Consider the following 26049-nt stretch of genomic DNA (forward strand, 5'->3'; position numbering starts at 1 on the left):
GGCTAACAGTATTAGGCAAAAATGTGAGCAGATAATCATAACATAGATTTGGAATAAGAAAGAAATTCGCTATATTGTGGGAATTACTAGGAAGTGTGCCCAGTATAATGATGGAAAAGCTTCCTGAAGAAGGCAGTCTCCTTCCATAGAATGGGGAATATGATGGAATGAAGTAGCATTCACCAGCTTAGAGAAAAGTGTAGAGCATTCAAGTGAAAAAGAATAACATAAGCAAAGGCACAAGGGGGTGAAAAAGCATGTTTGGTGTAGGGAAACACAAGCAGCTCGAGACTGATAGAGCAGAAAGTTAAGGAGTGACAGGAGATGAGAAAGCAGGAAGTTAGGCAGTGGCCTGATGGTCGAGCTCTGTCATGTGAAAGATTTTGAGTTTTATGGCATTGACCCTGAGGAGCTGTTGAGTTTTAGACAAGAATATAAAGCAGTTGGGTTGAATTTTAAGTAATCACTCGGTTGGCTGTGAAGAGAATGGATTTCAGGGAAACAAGACTAGAAAGAGACCATTTCAAAGATTTTTTTAATAATCCATGTGAGAGATGAGATGGTGGGAGTCCACATAAGGGCAGGAGTGCTGATGGTGATTAAGAAGAAGTAAGCACAGTATGAAAATGCCTTATGTGCGTTTAATTACATCGTGGTGCCCTGCACAATCATCTTAGGAGGTGGGCACTATTAACATTTCCATTTTACAGAGAAAGAAATGGAGATTTAAAAGAGATGAAGTATCTTGCTTGAGATTACATAGTTAATAAGTAGTAGAGGCAGAATTTGAGCCCTAGATCTCTCTGATTGGAGAATTCTGATTCCGGAGCCTAAGCTCCTAATACCATCATTGTATAGCTTCCTAACAGAAAGGTGATGAAGAGTAGGGAACAGACTAAAAGCATAAAGTCAAATTTGGCGGGCTGTGGTAGTGACCAATTGGAGGAAGAACATGGGAGAGGAGAGAGGCGAAGATGACTTTCTGATTTTCAGCTTGTGTGGTAGATTGTAGTACACCCCCACGTGAGAGAGACATTGCAAGGGGAAGACCTAGTTTAAAGGGGACATGACATTTCATTTTGGACTGTTAAGTATGAACTAGAATATCTGTGTGGATATGCCCTAAGGGCATGTTGGATACATGACTGTAATGTTCAGAGTAGAATTCTGGGCTCAGATATGGATGGGGAATCGTCTGCATACGAGTCAGAATTGAGACCATGAGAGTAGGTGTGAGGCCCCCCATGGAGAACTGAGGTGGTCATGTCAGAAGAGGAGTGAAGCAAAGATGGAGCCCTGCGGAACCCAAATTTCAGGAAACAGGCTTAAGAAAAAGTGTCCTAAAAGGAGACTAGGAAAGAAGTATTAAAAGGGCAGGATGAGGCGAGCCCAGGCCCAGGGCCAGGGTTGGAGAGAGTTTCAAGAAGGAGGATGTGAGCCAGAGTATTACCACAGCAAAAGAATCTGCTAACAAAGGAATTCTAAAATGACCCATTACATTTACCTGTTCAGATATCATTGTGAAGTTAGAAAAGAGGAGAAACTACTCGTTCAGAAAGTTTAAATGACAAAATGGAGATGGCATTGGGCAACAACTGGAGGAGGACATACATTGAATCAAAAGTATTCATTTAGGATGGGGCAGACTTAAACATGTCAGTGGGCTAAGGTAGAGGTGTCACAAGAGAGATGGGGGAGTGAGTGGCTGACTGACAGGAGAGAGAGGAAGCGGTAAGAGTCAGGCATAGAAACGAGACAGAAAGGCCACCTCATCCCAGTAACTGGAAGAGAGGACGTGAAGTCTGTATTCAGGGGTTAAGAGGTGGGAACCGTTATGAGAAGGTGAGGAAGCTCACATCTAATGGCTTCACTTGTGTTTGCAGTAAACTAGGATACCAGGTGGGTTACCTGAGAGGTTTGAGTCGACGGGTTGGATTGAGGAGGGAGCTTGCCCAGGACAAATCAAAGGTGGCTAAAGTAGCTACTCACCCATCCCATCTGTTTATATCATGGCCCCCTGGACAGCTTGACTTGGTGTGCCTGTCATATGTTTCTAGCACTACCTGCACTGTCCTTATTAGAGCATTTCTCACACTTAATTATAGTGTTTATTAAATTTATCTGTCTTGGCTGCTGCACTCTGAAGGCAGCAAGGTATCTGTTTTTCTCAACATTGTGTCCCCAGCACTTAGCACAGCACTTGACATGTGAAAGTGCTAGTCACTCAGTCATGTCCAACTCTTCATGACACCATGACTGTATAGCCAAGCAGGCTCCTCTGTCCATGGAATTCTCCAGGCAAGAATACTGGAGTGGGTTGCCATTCTCTTTTCCAGGGGAACTTCCCGGCCCAGGGATTGAACCCACGTCTCCCATATTGCAGACAGATTCCTTAGCATCTGAGCCACCAGGGAAGCCCAACACATACTAGGTGTTTAATAAATATGTCTTGAACGAATGGTCTCACTGCTCATAAGGAGTGGAGCGGAGCCAGAAACCCCAGTCTCCCTGACTGCACAACTCACGCTCTTCATCATAAGGAGCAGGGTACATGGAAATGAGGGATGCTGGCAAGAGGACAGCTTGAGAGATCTACCATTGGCCCAGATTAGATGGAATGGAACAGCCCACTGGGTAAATGGAGAAAATCAGAAACAAGGAAAGGTGCCAGTGAGACTGAGAGAAAGCTAGAAGGATGGCAGACTGTGACCAAAGAGGGAGATATTTGATGTAGAAGTTTTAGAGAGAGCATTTGGATGTGGCTTAGAGGAAAAATATGAGCCAGGTGCCAAGGACTTCAGTGACTGAGGGGTGACCAAGAGCAGGCCGGATAACACTTGAGTTGTAGGTGATATAGGTCAGTGTCCTTCAGAGGGGATGAGGGCGCGAGAGTACCTTGGAACCATCAGCAGCTATAATCCTTTCCTCGTGATGGGGAGGAGTGTGAGTGAGTGAGCAATCTCTACATATGAGCTGTCCTGTGCGGGCGGGGGGAGCTCAGGTTTAGTGAAAGCTAGAAATTGGGAGAAAGCATCCTACAAGAATGTTAAGGATATGAGAGAGTTGTTAACAAAGAAGTAAGGGTCCCTGGACTTCACTGGTGCTCCAGTGGCTAAGACCGTGCTCCCAGTGCAAGGGGCCTGGGTTCAATCCCTGGTCAGGGAACTAGATCCTACGTGCCACAACTGAGTTTGGAGGCCACAACTAGGACCCAGCGCTGGCACTTTTTTTTTTTTTTTAAGAAGGGTTCCAAAGAGCCAGGCAGAAAAGTCTGTCCCTATTCTCCATTCCCACAAATTTGGGCATGAGCTTTGGGACACTAGGAACTTACTGTGATGTTGGCCACTTAGGAAATTATGACTCCTTGAAGAAATTGGTACCAGTGATTAGGTTTCTTAAGGATCACCTTAGGTCAAGAAGTAACTCTTCTCATTGGGCTGATGACTGCCAGGTACAGGTTTTTTTGGAGGGTGATGGAAGTGTTCCAGAATTACATAGTGATGATGATGGCCACACAACTTGTGAATATACTAAAACCCACTGAACTGTACACTTAAAAATAGTGAATTGTATGTTGTATGAGTGATATCTCAATAAAAAAAATTTTAAGTGAATTTATCCCTCTCTGTGTGTGTATGTTTGGCGGGACCAGGTAGTACAGCTGGATGTGAGAGGCAACGTGGCAAAACTTAATGACGGCTCTCAAATAACCTATGAAAAGTGCTTGATTGCCACAGGTGAGTACTTCTGGAGATAGCTTCATTCCCCAACAGAGCTCCCTCAAGTTTCAGTGTAAAGATGTTTCTAAGAAAACTGAAACCCAGACTCTGAAGTGGATGTCTTCCCTTAGTGCAAAGCGTGGCTAGCTACCTACAAGCATCTGAGCAGTGGCCCCTCTGGACAGTCTACTGTTCCCTCTGCTAAAGGCAGGGATGGCTATTGAAAAGGACTGCCTTTCCCTTCTTAGCCTTGGTCCTCTGCCCTGAAAGTGATATAACCTCATGGCTTCATTGCCACTTTCAACCAGAAATCAAGAGAGGGGTTTGAAGCAGTTGCTTCAACAAACATGACTGTGCTTTCTGGTGAATCCTCATGAAAAAGTAGAAGAGAATGGGAGCAAAAAGTGAGGCCTTCTGGCCATCTACAGGGAGGGTGGGCCCTTTGAGGAGAGACTCTCAAATCAATTTCTCAAAGGAAATTGATAAAAGCCTGCTGCGGGGATGAGTGGAAGGAAAACAAAGCCTTGTAGCGAGTTGATGCTTCTGTTGGGCCAGCTTCTGCTTGTTGGGCTAAAGGGTTTTTCTCCTCTGATTTCCAGGAGGCACTCCAAGAAGTCTCTCTGCCATTGATAGGGCTGGAGCAGAGGTGAAGAGTAGAACAACACTTTTCAGAAAGGTAATTGTCAGCTCTAGTGCTTTTGTCGGTTTTGAAGAGGTAGCATAATCTTGTGGCCCCAAGTACCCACCTGGGAATTGGGAGATCCGGGTTCTATCTATGGCTCTTCTACGGACTTATTATCTGGCCTTGAGCAAATCACTTCCTCTCTCTGCACCTCAAATACCTCACTCAAGAGTTTTGAGCTCCTGGGTGAAAAATACATTTAGTGTTTTGTTATTGCTTGTTATAGTTCCTTCCGATTTCCCTTCCACAGTTGGTTTTTTTTTTTTCTTTTTTTCTGATGCATTTGAGTCATTGGAACTCCTTAGAGCCTCTTGGCATTTTTCACTGCAAATGCTATTGTGGAGACTTTGGGGAAAAAAGTTAAGAGTACCTAAGTGAAAAAGGGGAAGGAGTTGCTTCTTAACACCATGTTCTACTTATGAAAACTGAAAATTCTCAGCCACTTCTATAGGTATTTGAAAAGATTTTTACTATCCTTTAAATTCTTAGTACAACACGGTTTGTCAGCCTTGGCACTCTGGGCATTTTGGACTGGATAACTGTTTGTGGTGAGGGGATGTCTTGTGCATTGTAGGGTGTTTAGCAGTGTCCATGGACTCCACCCACTAGCTTCAAGTAGTACCTCACCACCCTAACTGTGACAGCCAAAAATGCCACAGACAATGTCAGATGTTCCCTGGGGCAGAGGGGGCATGCCTGTCCCCAGTTGAGAACTAGTTAATAGAGTGTTACATTGGAGAAGGAAATTTGCATCAATAAAATAGAAGCTGTAATTGAGCCACTTCATACAAGAAGATTTTATGTGCAAATTACTGTTGTCAAAGATTTATCAGAAAATATTTCCTAGTATTATCATTATATACCCCTTTGGGAAATCAATGGATTAAACTGGTGTGATTCTACAGATCGAAGACTTTAGAACCTTAGAGAAGATTTCCCGAGAAGTCAAGTCGATTACGATTATTGGTGGGGGCTTTCTTGGTAGCGAACTGGCCTGTGCTCTTGGCAGAAAGGGTGAGTATTGGGGAGTGACCTCCATTTTCTTTCTCTGACCTTATAGCACATGCTTTTCAGAGATGCATTTGCCAGCATCAGTAGAAAGGGGTCGATTAAGGTTTACATGATGAAAAACTAATCACGGAGCTTAGCTCTGATGTGGGTCACCTTAGTGATTGAAAGGCTGTCATTCCAAGCAGCTGAGCAGTGCCACTTTCTTTCCTTTTCCTCTCACCTCTAGGCCAGAACTCCTTAGAAATAAAGTATTAAGGGAAGTGAGTTATTAAGATGGTAGGGGCAATGTAGACTAAAGAACTGCATGTATCTTTGAACTGCTGCTCCCCGTAAAAGTCAAAGACTTCTTTCTGACACAGGATGGTTCGCAGCTTGACTGATCTGTGAGTTCCAGTTTGAATGTTTCACAGCAATCATTTTTTTTCTTAGCATGATTTTTCAGCTGTGTGAAATCAGAGCATCTTCTCAGAAAGGTACATACTATTCAGAGCTTAGAAGGCACTTGTGTAAGCCTAGGTGTAAGTGCACTGAGTTCACTGTATGTCCCTGAATCCAGGGACAAGTTCTGGCACCTGTTGTGTTTGCCATGTGGATGGATGCCCTTGTGCTCTAGTGGCCCAGAAATGGGTGCTCCGGCCCAGGTCGCAGCCTTGCCCTGTGTGCAGTAGATGGCTATCGCTGGCCCCTTTACTTCTCTTCCTGGGATTGGCCTTTGCCTCCTGCTTTACCTACTGTTTCTTCTTCCCAGCTCGAGCCTCAGGCACAGAAGTGATTCAGCTTTTCCCTGAGAAAGGAAATATGGGGAAGGTCCTCCCCGAATACCTCAGCAACTGGACCATGGAAAAAGTCCGACGAGGTAGAGACACTCTTTCCATATGCTCCCACTCTTGCCTGGAGTTAGTTAGAACTGGCAGAGTTTGCTTCTTTGGGAACCCCCTGTACATAAGCTTTACCAGCTGCCAGGTGAAAAGTTTCCACCATTCTCCTGGCAGCTGGCTTCATGTAGGTGTTATGAATCTGATGCAGGATTCCTGGAAGTGCCGGAAGTGAACTGTGGGTGTGGGTGCCTGTGGCTCTCCAAGGCCACCTGTGTGCTGACGGGTCCTGGTTTTGTGGGGGATGCCTCTCGTCCGTTGTTGTGAAGGTGGTGGGCTCACAGGCTCAGCCTCAGGTCTCATTTGCCTTCACAGAGGGGGTTAAGGTGCTGCCCAGTGCTATTGTGCAATCAGTTGGAGTCAGCAGTGGCAGGTTACTCATCAAGCTGAAAGATGGCCGGAAGGTAAGGAGGGGAAGACAGGCTGCCAGAAGACCTTCCAACCCTGCCCTGCCCTGCCCTGTTTCCTCATTCTTACTCCTTCATTTGATACCCACAGATTAGTTGTCTTGGCAGTTGCCATTGACCTGTCATAATTTTCTGAATAAACTGTCCTCTACTAAAATAAGAATGATGGGATCCAGCATAGACACCTGGGAACTATTTCCCATAGCCCCTTCCTGTGTGTGTCACACACTTTTGAGACCTAGGGTGGCAGATTTCTGTTTGGATGGAAGGGGGTATGTATGTGTGCAGGGGTGACACTTTATGAAATGGAACTTAGAACCTTTTTATCAGAGTTAATCAGTGATTTTTTGGTAAAGCCCCAATTTTTAATGACGTGATATACAGTTGCTCCAACCATAGGTATATGAGGAAACTGTGATCATTGACTGAATTCTTTCTGTCCTCAGGTAGAAACTGACCACATAGTGGCAGCCGTGGGCCTGGAGCCCAATGTTGAGTTGGCCAAGACTGGTGGATTAGAGATAGACTCTGATTTTGGCGGCTTCCGGGTAAACGCAGAGCTCCAGGCCCGCTCTAACATCTGGGTGGTAAGTGTGCGGTGATGGCCTGACCAGATGCAGTGCGTTGGCTCGGGCCTGGGCACAAGTCTGCCTGGTGTTGCTCAGAGATTCAGCAGCAGCTTGCTCAAAAAGGGTCTCTGTGTTTGGAAGCTGAGGGTAGACAGCAGAAGCTTGTGAACTGTTTGGTTTAGAGGATCAGGTCTGGCCTCACGCCACAGGCTTCTGGAAAAGGAAGTGAATGGTGCGCATGGCCACAGAAGCAGGCCTCTCCCGGTTCCGCTGTTGGCAGCAGCCATCAGCATCCCCTTGACGGGCGTGTGTGCAGCTTTCAGACTGATCTGCTGTTCCTTTTGCCTGAACACGAGTCCAGTTTTGTAACATTCTCTGGAAAGGAAAATTACTCCATTTTCATTTTCCTTGAGTACTATTTTTAGGTGTTTTTAAAAATCTGTTACAACACAAACAAGACTATAGTATGTAGGAACCATGAGGTAATTTCCCTATTGTTAGATCATAACAAGTGTATTGTGTTTGATTATGGACTCTGCAACCAAGGACGTAGGAACTTTGAAGGGTGTTTTTCCCTTAAAGCTCTTTTTTTTTTAAAAGATACATTGTACTGGATTTTTTTACAATTGTTATAAAAGCCATACATACTCTGTATGGAAAACGCAGCCGAAAAGGAGAAAGGGAGTCCTCGGCAGCAATCACGGATATTTGGGTGTATTTCCTTCCGTTCATTTCTTAGCACATAGGTGTTTTTCTTTGTTGTAGACAGTCAATGGCAAGCATACTATGTATAAACCTTTGTATTCTTTTCTCTTTCACGTGACGTTCAAATGTAAGTTTTTTCCACATTGCTTCCAATTCTGTGAACAGTGTAATGACTATATAATACTCCATTTGGTGGATCTTAGAGTTTATCTCGCCACTGCTCATGTGTTGGATTTTTAGGTTGCTTTGGGGGTATCTGAATAGCCACAAAGATGAATAAAGACTGAGAGAGCTAACATGCCACCACATCCTCTGCGAAGCTTGCCTTGTTCACCTCCAGCCAGCAGGGGGTTCTCTCTCTGCTTGAAACCCTGAGCTCACTCACTGCATTCCTCTTGTGTGGCACACCATCAGTGCAACAGTGCCACACCTTCCTCAGCACTTGTACACTCCACGTGGGCAGGGTCTGTGTCAGGCATGTCTTGTCTCTGCAGCCCAGACAGGATGATGCTCTGTACAGAGAAAATACTCTGGAAATACTTGCTGAATGAATGAATACATATTGAATGATCAAAAAAAAAAAATCTCACCTTGGAAAAGATTTCTAGGTAAGAGGCAGTCACATCTAAAAACTGGTTTCCACACAGGAAAAAATATTCTGCAAATCCTGGTTATTAAATACCCTGTTTCTGCTAAAGGGCAGAACGAGAAGAAATAAGTGCAAGCTGGAGCATGCAGAACTGAGGTTAGCTTTGGGGAAGCATCTGATGTTTTTTAAAAATGGAAGCGTACCTGTTTTTGATACCGTAGGTATGATTCCGACCTGTGGATGGAAGATGTTAGTTAACATCACAAGCATTTTTTTGAACCCCCAAAGTTTATGTTCTGTCCTTAACTTGCTTTTTTTTTTTAATCATGTGCTCGTGTAACATATTTGTCTCCAAAGGCAGGAGATGCCGCATGTTTCTACGATATAAAGTTGGGTAGGAGGCGGGTAGAGCACCATGATCATGCTGTTGTGAGCGGAAGATTGGCTGGAGAGAATATGACTGGAGCTGCTAAGCCGTACTGGCATCAGTCAATGTTCTGGTAATAGTTTTGTGCCTTGAGGACTCAATCGGTTAGAACACAGAATTAATGGAGCCAGAATCATATGGTTTGGTTTCCTGGTGGGCCAGTTAGCTTCATACAGAGGGTAAAAAAATTGCATCTCATGTCCGTGCATTCTACCCCTGAGCCATCTTCTGGTAAAAGGGTTCCATTCGACCTAAGTTTGAACAGGTGAATGAATGGAGATGGCACTAGAACTTCTGCTAAAATAGCTCAGAGTTGGAGCTACAGTAGGTAGGACAGAGGTGTGCTCTTAAGATACAGACAGAAGTATATTTTCTTTGTTCTTTGCTGCTGACTCTCAGGAGCCCAACCTACTGACAAAGACAGCCCACTCATGTAACCCTTAAAATAAGCAATTCAGAGTCAGACAAATATAGGCAGCTTTCTGGATAATGAAAAGTTAGCAATGGATATTTCTGAGTACTGGAGCTGGCCCTGTTTGGCCCACTCTCATCTTGTTGATTTGAAAGATGGGATACATTAAAAAAAAAAAAAAAAAAAACTTCAAGGTTTCAGAAACCTCTAAGCCATTTCTGTTGAGAAAATTCTCAGCTGATGGGAGTACATTTCAGGATGATCACACACAGTTTCATGAGTGGGCAGCAAAACAAATAATAGATGGATCTTGGGGCCAACATGTGTAAGATAATACACTTAGGAAAAGAATAGCTCTACGATTATCAGTTTCCATGAACAGAATCCAAGAAGTCATTGTAGACTGTTCCCTGAAGACACCAGTCCAATGAGCTTCTGTGGCCAAGAAGATAACAAAATATAGGGCCCCAGAAACAAAACAGCTCAAGTCGCTGAGATGATTACAAAACCATGGCGTGCCTCTGCCAATATTCCATGAACTTCCTAGCATGATGATGATAGGAAAAGTTTCCAAGAAGAACAAAGAAAATAAAATGACCAAGTGAGCCAAGGTGCCTCTGTATAGAAAGCATTTCAGCTTTGAAAAAATGAAAGCTAAGAGGAAATAATATGATACAAAGTAAAGTAAGGAAGTTTATCAGTTAATAAAACCACAAAATATCTCACATTCTGAGTTCCATAAACATGGAGCACTCTTTAAAGTTTCAAAAAGGCAGCTTTGAAAAGAGGTAAAGGGAAGTAGTGAACAGTAAATGTGGGGATGCCATCCTGCCCCAGATGTGGTGTATGGTATAAACACATGATAAATTTTTAAAACATATAGATTGCAGTATGGACCTGCGATATGCATAGTGGCTTGTTAAGGAAAAATAAAACTGTTTCGGATAGTCGTGCTTTCTCACAGTTGTCCCCAGATGCCCCAGCAGGCGAGAGATCACTTTGAGATTTCTCTTGCCACCAGGTTCTTTGGTTGGCACAAAAGCATGGTTGTTGTCTTAGAGAAAACATTTTGTCACACCACTCTTGACAGTCCTCTGATAGAATACCTTCTCTCCTTCCTCAGGAGTGATTTGGGCCCTGATGTTGGCTATGAAGCGATTGGTCTGGTGGACAGTAGCTTGCCTACAGTCGGTGTTTTTGCAAAAGCAACTGCACAGGACAACCCCAAATCTGCCACAGAGCAGTCAGGTAAGGAAGCCCAGCCTCTTCTCGTGAAGAGTATTGAGAAGCCATGGTCCAAATTCTCCCAAACAAGGGCTTTCTGTATTGGCCAGGGGGAACCTGTGAAAGCCGCTCTTCATGGTGTGCTTTAAAATACAGCAGACCCAAAGTCCTTACTCTTTAGTGGTCTGAGAGCTGGTGAAATCAGGTATCCTGGTCAGAGCATAGATGGATACAGTGGGTGTTACCCTAGACTCTGGACGGTAGGTAACTCAATGACTCTGGAAGTCTAGTTTTTCTGGATGGACCAGGAAGACTGGTGTGATGAAGAAAACTTGTACTTTTTCAGTGCCCCCCCCCCTTTTTTTTTGCTTCCTGCTGATCCCAAGAACGAGGCCCAAGAACCTTAGTGTGGGACCTGCTCCGTACATTGTGCCTTGGACAGTAAAGAACTGAGCTGAGTAGTTCTTCCATACTCAGTCATGTCTGATTCTTCACGACCCCATGGACTGTAGCCCGCCAGGCTCCTGGGATTTCCCAGGCAAGAATATCAGAGTGGGTTGCCATGCCCTCCTCCAGGGGATCTTCTGACCTAGGGATTGAACCCATATCTCCTGTATGGGCAGACAGATTCTTTACAGGGCCACCTGGGAAGCCTAGGTAGTTCTTAAGCTGCCTCTAGTTCCAGTTGTCAGATCTGAACACCCTGTTTCCTTTAAACAGGAGGCAAAGAACATCTCTCTTGAAATGAATGTCTCTCCCACACACATCTCTTTCATTAACTCCCAGGCCTCTTCTCTCTCCCTTCGTGACCTTGGCTGAAGTTATTTAACCTCTGTGTCCTCCTATTAGAGGCATTTTAAGGACAAATTCCTCTTGAAGAAGGAGAAAGCAAGACATTATATGGATATAAGGGTCTTGTTCATGTATAATCTAAATGGATTACGTTATTACTCCTTAATTTGGACCTCTCCTGGGAAGTGGATCCCCAGAGGAGGACCCAGGGACTTATAAACTGCAGGTCACTGCTCTGTCCACTGGGCAGCATTACCTGAAGCCTGGTTCTCAGAAGACAAAGTACCCTCTCCCCAGGCTGCTGCCACCACCCCACCCAGGAGGAAACACTTGCACTACGGTTTTTCCCTTTGGAAATGCCTTCTGCTTTGGCCAGAGTGTCTCTAGTGGTGCTAAGAGAACTTTCTGCCATAGTTGCAGTGTTCTGTCTCTGTCCGAAACATTAGCCACTCAGTACATATGACTCTTCATATGACACTTGAAATGTGGTTAGTGCAAACGCGCTATGTTGCTTCAGTCACATCCTAGGAATTTCCCAGGCCAGAATACTGGAGTGGATTGCCATTTCCCTCCTCCAGGGCATCTTCGCAGCCCAGGGATCAAATCCACATCTCTTATGACTCTGGCACTGGCAGGCGGGTTCTTTACCACTAGTGCCACCTGGGAAGCTCAAGAATAAAGGCTTCCCTGACCGGGAATCAAACCCAAGCCTCAGTGGTGAGAGCAGCGAATCCTAACCACTAGACCACCAGGGAGTGTTGGGTTTCACAAATGAACTGGTTTGGCAAATGAGGAACTGGATTTTACATTTTTTGTTCAATTTTAATGAAAATTAAACTTCAATTGTGAATTAACTTTAATTAGGATAACTATATGTTCCTAGTGGCTATTGTACTGACCGTAGCTCTAGGATGTTTCTCAGAGGACAAGAACAAGTCTTCTGTAATTTGAAAAAGATACCAGGAAATATCCGTAGAGTCAATTTAAAATGAGATAGAAAGTTTGGGGTCAGACTGACCCAGTGCCCAGCAGCTGGCAAGGAAGAGCTTTTATTGGCTCTGTCAGTGGAGAGGAGCTGGAGAAGACCAGTGTTTACTGAGGCGGCATAGAAAAACAAGTCATCTAGAAGCAGCCTGAAGCAGGTGTTGAAAGATACTTGCCTTCTAGAATTTCCAAGCGCATAATAAGTGACTTTGTTTGACTTTGACTTTGCTTGTTTGTTTGGGGGGTTGGCCACAGGCACTGGTATCCGATCAGAGAGTGAGACAGAGTCTGAGGCCTCGGACATCCCTGTTCCTCCCAGCAACCCTGCAGTCCCTCAAGTCCCCACCCAAGGGGAGGACTACGGCAAAGGTGTCATCTTCTACCTCAGGGACAAAGTGGTGGTGGGGATCGTGCTGTGGAACATCTTCAACCGGATGCCAATAGCACGGAAGGTAGGTACCGGCACAGCTCTGAGAGGAAGATAAGGGTGTGGGTGAAAGTCCCTCCTGTGACTTCATCAGCTGTCCTGCCATGCACTGTCCTCCCAGGTCAGACTGAGCCTGAGCAGAACAAGGTGTCGCCTTAGCTCAGGAATGTTTCTTTCTTTCTTTTTTTTTTTAAAGGAATGTTTCTTTTTCACTCAGGACACGGTTGGGTGGCCTGGGCATTAGCACGTCCTCACTTGGGCTTTGCAGAAAGCCCTTCCCACAACTCCCTCCCGGTGTGGAGTGGGGGCTGGCCTGGCCCGCACACACATGGGGTGAGTTAGACTCCTTGTTCCTCTGTCCCTCAGATTATTAAGGACGGTGAGCAACATGAAGATCTCAATGAAGTAGCCAAGCTCTTCAACATTCATGAAGACTGAAGCCCTCACCCTGGGTAGCAGGCAGGCCCTTGGCTGTCCCTGAGGACAGCTTAGATGAGTAAAGGAGCATTTTTTTTTATTCAGCAGACTTCCTCTGAATGTATGGGTATGAATGATCAAGTCCTTTGTGAATATTTCAACCATGTAGGCAAATTCTTAATGTTCACATCATTAAATAAAACCTGATTCTTCTAAATTAAATTCTCTTCTCTTTGAAAGGGAGTGAGTGGGTGAAGGGAGGAAAGCTGTGCGAATGAGAGAGCAGGCCAGTTGGAGCCATTCCCATATAGACCATCTTTCTCGACCTCCTTCTCCCTGCTTCACACTCTCAGCTTCTTTCAGTTTCCTGAACTCCCTCGCCCTCCAGACCTCTTTGTACAGACCTCCTATGGCCTCTTCCCGCAGAACTTGACCCCTCTCCCCTCCTCTGGGGAAAATCGCCGTCTCTGAAGACTTTCCTGATCCTCCCAAGCCTGTTCCTTGCTTACATGTCCCCCTGCTGCTCTGCAGCTCCCTGGAAGCCAGAACTCTGGCTTTCCTGTCTTCTCACGGTTCTCTCTCCAGAGCTGGGCACAGGGCTCATAGTAGGTCCTCAGTGAAACATTGAATGAGCACACACATAAACATGTGGACTCCACTCTGCTCTACCTGGGACACCTCCCCTGTGTACCCCCCAGCCCAGAACTGAATTGGTCGTGGGAGGGGAGGGCAGAAAAGACATTTACTGCAAACGGAAACAGGTTCAGAAACTGGTGCTTCAGGGCTAAGCTTGGAGTCTGACTCATGGAGGGATCTTGGTCTCTTCAACTCCTCCACTCACTGTCCGCCAAACTAGAAATTGCCCTCCCCTATCCCCTTTTATCTCAAATAGGCTTATAGGCATGCCTCACCTTATAGATGATTTCCTGGGAAGAGCAGTCAAAGTTTCATAAATCAATTAATCTTTTACATTTCAAATTACTTAACTTTTAAAAATCAAATCTTAATTTCTATTAAGAGGAAAGTTTTACTACTTTCAAGAGTCCTATTGGGAATCTTTTTCTAAAGAGAAAATAATTACCAGGCTGGATTTTGTTATCAATATTGGGTTTGTTTAAAGGGAGTAGCAGCTATAATGAAATCCCTTCTGGACACTAGAACGGGACACATGTGCACTTTAAGAGTTAGCTGCACTAGAACAGCTTCTTGCCATATATATACATGTTTAGTGAAATATGATCTGAGGTATGACATACCTAAATCCATAGGTAGAAAACTCATCTAGTATACTATGAAACGGGACTTATTATATAGTAATTGCTGCTTACAGAGATGGTACCAAGACACTGTAAGATCCTGAAGCATTTCACAAATCATTTTTTAAAAGATCAAATTGTGATTTGCCTTGTTTCACTGTTAGATGCAGTTTAGTCTAATTCTTTGACAGTTGCCATCCTTGCATGGAATGTCAAAATAATCCAGTTAACTAAAATGAAAGGATCTGTTCTTCTATTCAGTGTTCATTGAATACCTACTAGGAGCCATGTAGATGGCAGAATAGGAAGATGGAAAAAACATGGCTACTTCTCTTAAGGAGCTGCTGGTGGCAGTGAGGAAAGCAGACACATGAACCCAGAAGCAGAATACAGTCAGTTGTGTCCACAGGAAGATACAAAAAGCCCTGCAGACACGCCAAGAATGGAGATCAGCCAGAGCACCCGTCCTTTGTCAATCGCTGCTGCTGGATCACTTCCTAAAGCATCACTTGGTCCACGTCCCCCCACCCTACAGCCTGTGGACCAACATACACTGACTTCCTGTCATTAGTCATATCAAGTCCCGACCTCGGCCCCCTCTGCCCTGCTGACCATCTTTGCACATGCATGCGCGCACACACATAAACATCTGGTTTATCTCTACTTTTAAACTTTTGTTTGTGCTCTTCACATCTGAAACACCGCCCCTGTTCCTTTCTACATATCTAAATCCCGCTCATCTTTCAAGGCCCGGATGAAATCCCACCATGGTGACGTAGTACCAGCTGGACTAGTGCCCACACATGATTTCATCTCTGAACTTCAGTTGCACTTACTGCCTTTGAACTTGATTGTCCTTTAAGTAGTCTCCTCATTATTAGTGTTCACTCCCTAAATTGGCTGTAAGCTCTCCTAGAGCAGATTTTTTCCTCAGGATGGAGACAACGTTACCTATCCCCCCCGAAAACCCTGGCAAAGTGCTGACCAAGTCCTTGGTTGCTGGGTGATGCTAGATAACAAGGCTTATTGTAAAAGGGAGCCTCTGCCTTGGGGCCTCAGTTCTCTGTAATCCAGGTTATCAGACCTCTGTTACTTCACCCACTGCTACTTAGCCCAGGATGTGGTTCATCTGTCTGGGTCTCCAAGGATCACAAGGAACAAATCCAAGGACCAATTTCTGACTACAGACAAGCAGTGCCAGCTGAGGTTTGGCCCTTGATAGCTGGCCTGTGATTAGCTGGGCCACAGCACAGCGCAGAACAGGGCTGGTCACACCCTGTGAAGTTGGGGCTCTGCCAAAATATCAAGCTTTTGGGGCTCACCCACTTGACCTCAGCCTCTCTTCTTTTTGCCATTTTACAAATGATACCTGGTGGTACCTCGGCCCCACTTCAGGATGGTGCTGACACTTGCCCGGCCACCTGTACAACACGCATGGTGAGAGATGTCCTTGTACTTGAGCTGGAAAGATGGACCTGAGGGGAGGGAGCGTGTTTGATTGGAAAGGGGTCAGAGTAAGCCTCTTAGTGGAGGATGAGGTCAACATGTGGGACTTTCTTCTTGTTCTAATCAACAGGGCCTGTTTTGGAGACAAGAGGCTTAGGGCAGAAAGGGATGGGGGTGGGGAATCCAAAGTGATCTAGCACAGGCTGCTTCCTTGAAGGAAAACCAGCAGCTCCTCTAGAGACCCGTTTATACAAAGGAACTCTCCCCTCCCTTCCACTACTGCCCCTTCCCGTTCCCGCTCCTCACTCCTCACAAGTTTGGCTGCCACAATATCCCCTCTGCCCTTCCCTGACTCCACCTGAAGCCTGGCACTCTTGCTGCCCAAGAGATTGCTGGGGCTCCATCCCAGTGCCCTGTGCTCTGGGCAGAGGAAAAGTCCTGCCAGCCCCAGAGGTGAAGTAAGACCGCCTCTGGCCTCTTTCCCATCTTATCAGGGAATTTCTGGCGGGCACCGACACATGTAAACAAAACCACACACGGAGACGCACAGCCCAGGCCAGTGGTGACGTTCCCCTGCCTGGCTGGTTCTACAGATGGGTGTGACTAGGTCAGAGTACAGGGAGGGTCTGAATATTTAAATACTGGACTGCCAATTCCTGGTTGGAAAACAGGGATCGTCTCAAAATGAACATTTTGAGATAGAGAAACACAGCCCCTGATACCTGGAAGCTGGCCTGGGACTGTCAGCAAGGCCTTGGTTTTGCTAAAAACTCCCCACTGGCCCTGAGTGTGCTGTTGAATGTAAACAGGCTCACGGGACATTAGCAGCATACGAGGCCACCCTGACTATGGTGGATGGAGCCGAAAACAAGACTACTCCAGAATCATGTGTGAACAGGGGCAAAAAAAAAAAAAAAGCCAAACACTGCCCAAACCACAGAAATGAGCAAACACCAACCTCCATCCTGGCTAATCTAAGTGACGACTGCTTCCTTACCAATTACAGATTGAGCCGCACTCCAGTCTGCCCTCCTATTGGATATGATTTATTCAGTAAGACACTTCCTGACAGCATCCAATTCAGAGTAAAGCCTGGCTTCTTTAACCCCTCCCCCAGATCACCCAGCCTGGCCTGAATTCTACAAGTCCTTCCCAGCACCCTCTTCCTGAGACACCCCACGGGTCCCCAGGGTGCACACCCTCCCTCACTGCAGCCTTTGGCTGATAGGTGTTGACAATTTGGTGGTAGCCAAAATACCTTCAGGAGGCCCACTGTGAGTTTTGCCTAGTTTCATACTTTCTTGAAGATCTTTCCTGGTCCCAGTGGAGTCTCCAAGGTCTGTGTCAGTTGGAGAAGCCCAGGAGTCACATCTGGTGTGTGGACAGAGCTGCCTGGCTCCCGGGCAGGTTCCCGCCTGTGCTCTCGTGGCATTTGCAGTGTAACACAAATGCTTCTGAAGGAGCACCCAATGTGGGTGTTGAATTTATGAATACATACATACATACATTTGTAAATGGATTTATTGGTCAGCTAGCAAACATACGGCATAACTTACTGCATGCTGTGGGACAACAGGCCCCAGAGATAAGATGATGACTAATATACAGTCCCTGCCCTCAGTGGCTTTATAACCTAGTGGCAGACAGACAGGTCATCAGGAACCATCAGTGCAACAGAGGTGCTGGGAGTGCGATGTGTGAGTTCACATCAGATCTTCATCACCCCTCGGATTACTGTTCTACTTCCATCTACTCCAAGCTTTTCCTCTACTAACCGAATCATGGTTCTTCCTCCATTCTCTTCTTGTATCTTCTCTCATCTCTAGGAATAGAACATGAGTCTGTTTACTTAAACTCTCGGCAGCCTCATCTGTAAAATGAAGGGAAACAGATCATCCCTCCACCCTCAGCTCTAACCTCCTGTGTATGGAAAAGTCTTTCAGATGCTCACCCAGGACTTCCTTCAGCTCTCCACAGACTCACTTGCCTTTCATCTCTAGGGTCTACAGCAGATGCTAATGGGACCCCAAACCCTTGGCAAATGTTTCCCCACATTGCTTCTGCTATCCCTTTGACTCAACAGATTGTTTCTGTGGTTGTTCTAGTTTGAGGCTTATGACTTAGCAAGTTACATGTAATCAACATAGCAAGTTACACCTAGACCTAGGCCCCTAGAAATTGCTCCTTGCCTGATTTGCTCTCCATGGAGAGTCTGACAGCCTTAAAACTGCTTCATGAAAGGTGGCATCCTTTAGCCCCTAAAAAAGGCTGGCTTCAAGCCAAAATTGCCCCAGGAAGGCTTTATGGTGAGACTGTTCTCAGCCATGATCCTAACACTATGTTCCTACCCAACCATTCAGTGGCTCCCTGTCCCCAACAAATACACCCTGCAGAGCTGGCTGGTAAAGAGCCACCTTAACCAAGCAGCTTTCAACTTGAGCCTGAGATAATGAGCGCAGAAAACCCCCTTCATGCCACATAAACTTCAAGTCTCGAGACTAGTTTGCAGGCCCCCTTTGCTCATTAATACATTGCCATTTCCACATCAGCCATGGCCTTGGCAGAGCCCTGCCCCCAAATGCAGTGACAAGTGGGCCAGGAAGCTTGCAAGCTTCACCACCCAACCCTTACTGTAGAGACAAAAGGAAACTGCATACAGGGTAAGAAAGAAAATCAGCACTGTGATTTTCTGGGTGGGAAAGGATGCTTAGGGCTTCCCAGTTGGTGCTAGTAGAAAAGAACCCGTCTGCCAATGCTGTAGACTTAAGAGATGCAGGTTCAATTCCTGGGTTGGGAAGATCCCCTGGAGGAGGGCACAGCTACCCACTCCAGTATTCTTGCCTGGAGAATCCCATGGATAGAGGAGCCAGGAGGCCTATAGTCCACTAGGGTCGCAAAGAGTCCGGCACAACTGAGGCAACTTAGCAAGTACCTATGTACACATGCAAATAATGCTTAAGGATCTCTGTCTCTCCGGAGGGAAAGGGGAGCTTTAGGTGTTTCAGAGCAGGCTGCAGAGCCCTGCCAACTTGAAGCCTTCCCTGGAGCAGGCCTGAGGTCCTCTGCCATCTTTGTTGAAACTAATTTCTGGTCTCCCACTCCAGTGGGAGTCCTCAAACTAGTGGCACAGTGCAGGGGCAAAGACTGGTGGTGAAAACAGGAATCCTTGGCTTCAAAGTCACCCCCAACTCAGCCTGGCCTGCGCCAGTACCAAGTCATAGGAGGAAGGCCACAGCGACCTCTCAGGCATTTGATCAGCTTAATGGACGAAGGAATCTGGCTGGCTATACAGTCCATAGCGTCATAAAGAGTGGGACACGACTGAGCGACTTCACTAATGCCCGGGTCGAGGGCAGCTCAAGGCTCAGAGCACTCCGCGTTTGTCCCCTTGGTGGCGCCAGCCCTTGTGCTGGTTGTTCACGGGAACAGGAGGTTCCAAAGAGATTTCAGCCTCCAAGCGAACTCCCCAGCCTGTCCTGAAGCCCCGAGGCCTCCTGCGTGAGGTGAATAATTGCAAAAGGATACCCGGATGGGAGTTTTGCCCATAGTTGCAAAAGCGCACTTCCCTCCGGAGCAGCCCCCGTGCGCCCCAGAAGAGCGGGGCGGGCCAGGAGGAGCCGAGCGCGGAGGTCTTCACGCGGACTCCCGCCCGCCCTTCCTCTCGCAGCTACCCCAACAGGCCCCTCCCTGGGAGTCCGGAGCCGCCCCCGCTCGCCCGACGGGGCGCAAGGAAGGGAGGGAGTTGCGGGAAAGAAGGGATGGCGGGGAAGTTTCAAGGGGTGTGCCGGGGACGGGGGAGGATTCTCATGAGTCAGCGGATCGAGCTCGGTGTGACTTCACTGCTTCTCGAGAAGAGGCGCCTGGGGCAGGAGGCCGCAGGAGTGGAAGGTCCGAGCGCCGGGCGGGGCGCGGGACGGGGCTAGGCGCTGGCCAGGCCGCTCGAGGCCGGGCGGCGCCAGGAGGCAGCGGGCGAGCGAGGAGCGCTCGGGGCCGCGGTACCGACCTCTCCCCTCTCCTCCTCCGCCCGCTCGGCCTCCTGTTCCCGCCTCGGCCCAAGACGTGGCGCGCGTTCCGCCTGCAGGTGGCGCTGCAGAGGCTCCCTGGGCGCACTGCTGGGGTCGGGGTGTAGAGCTCGGGCCGCCGCGGGGAGCCCAGGGGTGCGGGGCGAGGGGAAGGCTGCAGGGGCCGCCACGACCCCACTGTCCCTCGGGCCCGGCGCTCCCACCCGAGTGGCGGCAGAGTCCAGAGAGCCGACCAGCAGCGCTAGCGTCCAGGCGTGGGGCTGCCTGGTGCGCGCTTCTTCAGGGTCCCTCGGGCCACCTCCTTGGCCCTGCAGAGCTTGGGGAGACTCGCCTCCAGCCAAGAGACCGCGGTTTAGGGGCAGCGTTTGCTCTCCAGGGACGGCGCTCTTGACCCGCGGGCAGTAGAATGGAAACTCTGAGTCGCGTCTCGGGCGTTAGGAGTGGGTTTCCCTGAGCAGCCATCCTCCAGCCTGGCTCCCATGAGACCAAGGATGCGTCTTCTGCAGAAGGACAGGCTGTGGCCGGGGCTGGGGAGCAGTCTGAGACAGGGCTCGTGCTGGAGGAGGGACACGGGCTCGGCCTGGGGCTAGATGGAGGGCGATGGTTAGGGATTCCGTGCTTGTCAATCCGGAATTCAGCAGCTATGTAAGAAAAACGGCCAAGAGGCCCATCTGGAGCTCAGACTTGCAGCCTCGGCCTCGGTTGATCGAGCTTTGTGCCCTACCTCTGTGCAGGCCCTGAGCTCTAGAAGTCATGATGCCGCTGACCTTCCCGTGTTGGTTCATGGTTATGTGGTGGCTGGTTAGTTAACATATTGAGAGCATCAGGGCACAAAAATAACCTGTGGCCAGACACCTTTAAGCTAAAAAAAAAAAAAAAGGCTGTTGGGGGGCGCAAGCCTTACCCTTTCCAGAGGCTCCAGTGGCTGACTTTTCCCATGATACAACTTTACATATAAATGCCTGGGTAGAGTATGTCTCCCTTATCAGTATAAAGATGTACACACTGTGCCCTGAGCTGGGGTCTGGGTGCGTCTTGTCCTCTATCAGTACAGCTCCCCTGCTTTCAGGATGTCCAAAACCATCTGAGAAAGTTATCTAAGGATTTTCCATAAAGAAAAGGAAAGGGAGAAAAAAAAAGAAAAAAACCCCAAAGGATCCTAAACGTTCCCAGGTTTCACTGTGTGCCAGGAGAAATACCGTCTGTCTCCCGCCCAGACCTCAGAGCCCGGGCCTCCTTCCTACAGGGCGGTGCCCAGCTATTCCTGGAAACCCCCTCCTTTCTACCAACCCCCTCCCCAAGGTGTCTCCTCCTAGAGCACGACCTAGGAAAATGATCGTATTGTCCAAGCTTGATGTCCCTTGTCCCTCTGTCTGACCTGCTGCAGTCCTCAGCCTGGCCCCTCCCTTGATGCCCGCATACTGGCTTCTCCTCCCCAAGCTAGTGGGGCCTCTCCCTCCAGCCTGGCCATGCGCCCCACTAGGTGACTGGGAGAGGATCTGATATACTAATTTGTGTTAATGTGATAATGGGTGCTAATGGGGTCACGTGCTAACCACGGCCTCAACCCCAAGCCAGGGCTGCAGGAATGGGAATTCCAGGCTGACTAATCTCCACGGCTGGCTGGAGAAGGGGGAGCGTGGGACCCGGGACCATCCCAGGGTGCTGCCGCTTCGAGCTGCCGCCTCGGTTTCAGTTTCATCCTTGGCTGACACTTTCCTCCGACGAGAGGAATTGCTTTGGTTTCCCTCCAACCCCTCTCCCCTCCGCGCCTCCCCCCGCTTCCCTTCAACTGCTAGCTTCCCTCAGCCAGCCCTTCGCTTCGTGAGGGGAGAGATGGGAAGATAATTTGGCAGCGATGAGGAAAAAATGTACACGTGGACACCCTCAGATGCACAGGCTCACACACCACACTGCCTTGCAGACACACACATGCACTCCCTCCACAAACACACATGCGTGCTCGAGGGGACTTGACACACCCAAGAGTTGAGCACATGTGTATGTACATGTGTGTGTGCGCACACATGCACATCAGCTCCAGTTCCACCCTCCCTCTGAGGGACACACGGACTCACACATAGGCAGGCAAGGCCCTCCAGAGACCCATCCCACATACAGACCCACACGCACACTCACACACTCTCACACAGAAACCAGCAGCAGCAGCCCAGTTGGATGGCTTCCTCAAAAGAGGGCTGGAAAGTTTGTTTGCTGCCAGCGAAGGGGCCTAGACATTCCGTGAAATGACTCATACTGCACCTTTATAGACATTAAATGTTGTATTTTTCTGAATTCAACAACAACAACAACAACAACCCTCGCCCCCTGTCCTGGGGGTAGGGTGGGTGAACTGAGGAGTGCCTGCAGGCCTCACGGGCCTCCGTCTAGTGTCCAGCCTGTGGCTCAGGCTTGTCCTCGCCTCCCTGTGGGATGGAGTGACCTTGAAAGGGCAGAATCCTCTACATCCTGTTACAAGCCTCAGCCCAGAACCGCCCCTTGGCAGGATGTGCAGTGGGTGACATTGGGAGCTAAACCCCCCTCATAGCATCTCCCCACCACTCTCCAGCATGTCCAGTTCTGAGGACCTGGAGTCAGGCCCAGTGTCCCCACTTGGTGTTCCAGAACAAGGCTTTCCTTTTCTCTCCCCCGCATTCAAGCACCCCTGCCCTGTGCTCGCCTGTGTCAGTCCTTACTGCCCTCTCCCTGCACAACTCCAGGGGGCGCCATTCGCCGTATATAATACCAACACCCCATGTAACGTGACTGGGGCTCCCTCCTCTCTCCTGAGCCTCCTTTCCATCTGAGGAGGGAATGCCCAGCTCTTGTGGCTGCTTGTGACCCTGTCTCCCCCCAACACCCCACACACTCAAGGGCCACAGAAATCGCTTGGTGCTCTCTCCAGCAAGGCCTCCACAGGCTGGCGTCCATCTGCACCTCTGTTTCACTCCCTAGTCCCTAGCAGCAGCTCCTTGGGCCAAGGCCTCCCTAGGCCCACTGGTGTTTCCTGCAGCATTGAGGGGTGGCACCTTCAGAGTGTAACTTGGAATCTCTGCAGGGCTGTGGGCACAGCAAGGTGGCCCGCCACAAAAGATGGGTGCTGGGGCAGCAGATGCCGGGGGTTGAGGGGTTAACTCTGGTTCCACTGGACGATTGCCAAAAAATTCTGGATACTGCACTGCTTCTGATAGGTGCCCCAGAGCAGGCGCCTGTTCTCGGCTTTTCTCCAAGGGACTTTTCCAGGCTGAGCCTAGGCCCCAAGATAGGGGCTAGGGACCAGTGGGATTAGAGACTCCAGAGGCCTTGCCCTCAGTTACTGAACTCTGCCTGAAGCCAGTTCTTCCTTGTTTTTTTTGCAAATGAACCAACAGGATTGGGTTCCTCCCCCTCCACCCACCCTCCAGATCTCCGCCAACCCAGAGGCACAAAATCTGTTTTCCCCAATACTAGGCCGGCTCCCCTTGCTGTGCGAGCAGTGGGGACAGCGCCTCCTAACAGCCCCTGGGTCCAGAGAGGACACACAGAGCACTCGCTCAGGGCCCGTGGCACCTCCTGTACGGGGCTGTCATCTTCTTCCAGGCAGGCCCCTGAGCTGCTGTCTGGCCTAAGAAGTGAAACCCAGCACTCCTCTGAACTGTTGTAGGGGCTCTCAGGATGCCAGGGCCTGTCCCAGTAAACGTCTGGAGGGGAAAGGTAAAGCTCTCCATTTTAATGAGGGCAGGGGTCGGGGAGGAGTAGGACTGAGAGAGGCTTTCCCAGAGCCCCAGCCAAGGAAGGTGGCTGGCCAGAACATGATCTGTGAAGTTGCTCCCAACTTTATCCTCCCACCTGCATGCCTGTGCTTTGACCTAGGCCCCTCAGCCCGGTTGCCCCCCAGTATGAGCCAGACAGGGAGCAATTTGGTATAACCTATCCCAAGGAATTCTTCTCTTTTACAGCTACTCAACAATCTTTTGAGAACAAAAACTCCTTATGAGGCCCAACCACAATCTGTCCGTCATTTGCATCTTAAGGCCTCATCAGTTCAATCCAATAGAGGTGAATCTGAAGTTACTGAACAGAGGAACGACTGCTGGCTGTATAGAAAGGATTAGAGGGGACATCTCAGCTTTACAGGGGAGACAGTTCCTCTTAAACCATAACTTCTCTCCTGCCTTTTGAATATGATTTACATTCTGAAAGTCTGATGGACAGGCAACCTTCCTAGCATATGTCTGTGATGGAAAGTAAGGGCTATGGCCACAGAGGCTGCGGCAGTGTGGTATTTTGTTCTGGCCACAGGTTTGAATAGAAGTTGTTGAGGCTAAGGGATTAAGGGAGGCGGGGCAGGGGGGTGGAAAGGGGGGAACTAGCCGGCCACCTTGTCCCCAGAGCACCTGGGGTGATTTGCAGGATAACATAGGCCGTCACGCGTTGCTTAAAAGAGGCGACATAGAGGGGCTGAGAAAGTGGCCAAGGTGAAAAGGCAAGTGGGGCACAGAAGCGGGGAGGTGGCCCTACACAGGCTCTGGGCAGCCAGGTGGTCCCACTTCTCCCCAGGGGACCCCGGTGCTGAGGCTCGAGAGGATCAAACTTGGGCTGGAGAGTGAGGGGAAACAGGGCTGGAAGGAGAGAGGCTGAGAGGGCACGCTGGATGGCACAGCCTGGGCATACACAGGGAATTCCTGCCAAGTCGGGGAATGAGCCGTTGGCAGAGACAGGGTGGCTGTCGTCAGGAGTGGTGATCTCAGCCGCTGGCCCCACCTGGCTGGGGCTCACCCTACGTCGAGGGCTGGGGTCATCGGAAAGGCAGCCTAGCTGACCTGGAGTCAGGAAGGTCATTTAGGTGGCCTAGGGCTCCCTCGGGCGAGGTCAGCACCAGGTTTCCATCAAGGGGGTGGGGTTTGCTTTGGCTGCACCTCCCAGGTCACGGGGCTGTGGTTAGTTCCTAGTGGCTGTGGATGGTGGGAACTTCTGGGATTCCCACAAGCCATGGGCTGCGGGTCATTGGGAGGCATCAGGGCTGTGAGCAGGTCCTCACGGTGCCCGTGCCATCCTCTCTCCATGCCCTTCCCAAGAGGAAGACCTCTCCTCTAGCACTTCCAAACCTTGAGGCCTCGAGCTTGGTTTAAACCACAAACACTCATAGGAGGCAGCCACCATTCTCAGCAGCTTCCAGCCCTGCACACTTTCTCCCAAGAGCTGGACTGAGAAAAATGAGATGAGACGGAGATGATGCTAAAGGCAGCTAACGTTTATTGAGGGCTTACTAAGCACCAGGCACTGCAATAGACAGACTATCTCATTCAAGCCTCCCCACAGCCTTGGGAGATAGATTCTTATTATCCTCAATTTAAAAATGAGGAAAGTCAGGCTCCGAGAGTTTAAGCGACTTGCCCAAAGACACACACAGTCAGTAAATGGTGAAGCTGGAATAGGAACCCAGGTCTGTCTGATGGTAGAGACCTCTGAACTCTTAGCAAAATGGGAAAGCCTGTGCACGCGCCCCCTCCCCCAGCGCGCGCGCGTGTGTGTATATGTGTGTGTGAAGGTCAAAGTAAAGGCCCCTTAGGGATGGCTGAGACCTGCCACAATTTTGAGAGGGGAGCCTCACTGGCAGGAACACTGCGTCTTCAGACCCAGAATCCCCTGGGGAAAGTGTGTTCATTTACAAGAGAAAAGGAGTGGAAATTTGCTCTGGGCACTTCTTTCAGGGACTTAGCTTTAGGTGGCCAAGAGTTCTCAAGGTGTTCGGGTGCCCGAGTCCAGCCCCCATGTCTTTCCCTGGAAACCGGTAATCCACAGCTACCTTCGGCAGCATCACTCACCGCTCCTGTTCCCCAGCCCTGTGCCAGGGACTCTCCTTTCCCAAGGCTGGGGAAGCGGACATGCTGGCGGCTGAGCAGGCCCCTGGACCTCAGGTCCTTAGTCCACCCCCACCCCCGCAGAGGGCCCCCCTCCCCTGGGGCCCTTTCCGCTTTGCTGCGCTCTGCGGAGGAGGGAGATGCCGGCTGAGGCCTAGCAGGGCCCCTCCTCCAGACCTGGTTGAGCTAGAAGTGTCAATTCCCAGTCAATTCCCTCCTAGGGCCTCCTAGGTGGGGGAGGG

The 26049-nt window shown here is 49.0% G+C and overlaps 1 protein-coding gene and 1 long non-coding RNA gene across 3 annotated transcripts in view; one reads left to right on the forward strand and one right to left on the reverse strand.

The window, feature by feature from the left end:
* Positions 1-13462, forward strand: part of AIFM1 (apoptosis inducing factor mitochondria associated 1) — a 28311-nt gene extending 14849 nt beyond the window's left edge. Inside the window, exons 7-16 of one of the 2 annotated variants that reach the window (XM_040265169.1) lie at positions 3653-3737; positions 4319-4395; positions 5307-5415; positions 6161-6268; positions 6603-6691; positions 7141-7281; positions 8915-9057; positions 10520-10644; positions 12652-12848; positions 13190-13454. In XM_040265169.1, coding sequence (XP_040121103.1) covers positions 3653-3737; positions 4319-4395; positions 5307-5415; positions 6161-6268; positions 6603-6691; positions 7141-7281; positions 8915-9057; positions 10520-10644; positions 12652-12848; positions 13190-13261 — 1146 coding nt within the window. In that variant the 3' untranslated portion in view covers positions 13262-13454. Of the gene's footprint in view, positions 1-3652; positions 3738-4318; positions 4396-5306; positions 5416-6160; positions 6269-6602; positions 6692-7140; positions 7282-8914; positions 9058-10519; positions 10645-12651; positions 12849-13189 lie in introns of both variants that reach the window. The other variant, XM_040265170.1, reaches the window with a different exon arrangement.
* A 3983-nt stretch (positions 13463-17445) lies between these two features.
* Positions 17446-26049, reverse strand: part of LOC120881469 — a 9971-nt gene continuing 1367 nt past the window's right edge. The window contains exon 2 of the long non-coding RNA XR_005725311.1: positions 17446-17764. This is a non-coding gene — a long non-coding RNA (uncharacterized LOC120881469). The remainder of the gene's footprint in view (positions 17765-26049) is intronic.

The sequence above is a fragment of the Oryx dammah genome, unplaced genomic scaffold (genome assembly GCF_014754425.2).
Source record: "Oryx dammah isolate SB20612 unplaced genomic scaffold, SCBI_Odam_1.1 HiC_scaffold_23, whole genome shotgun sequence".
Lineage (NCBI taxonomy): Eukaryota > Metazoa > Chordata > Mammalia > Artiodactyla > Bovidae > Oryx > Oryx dammah.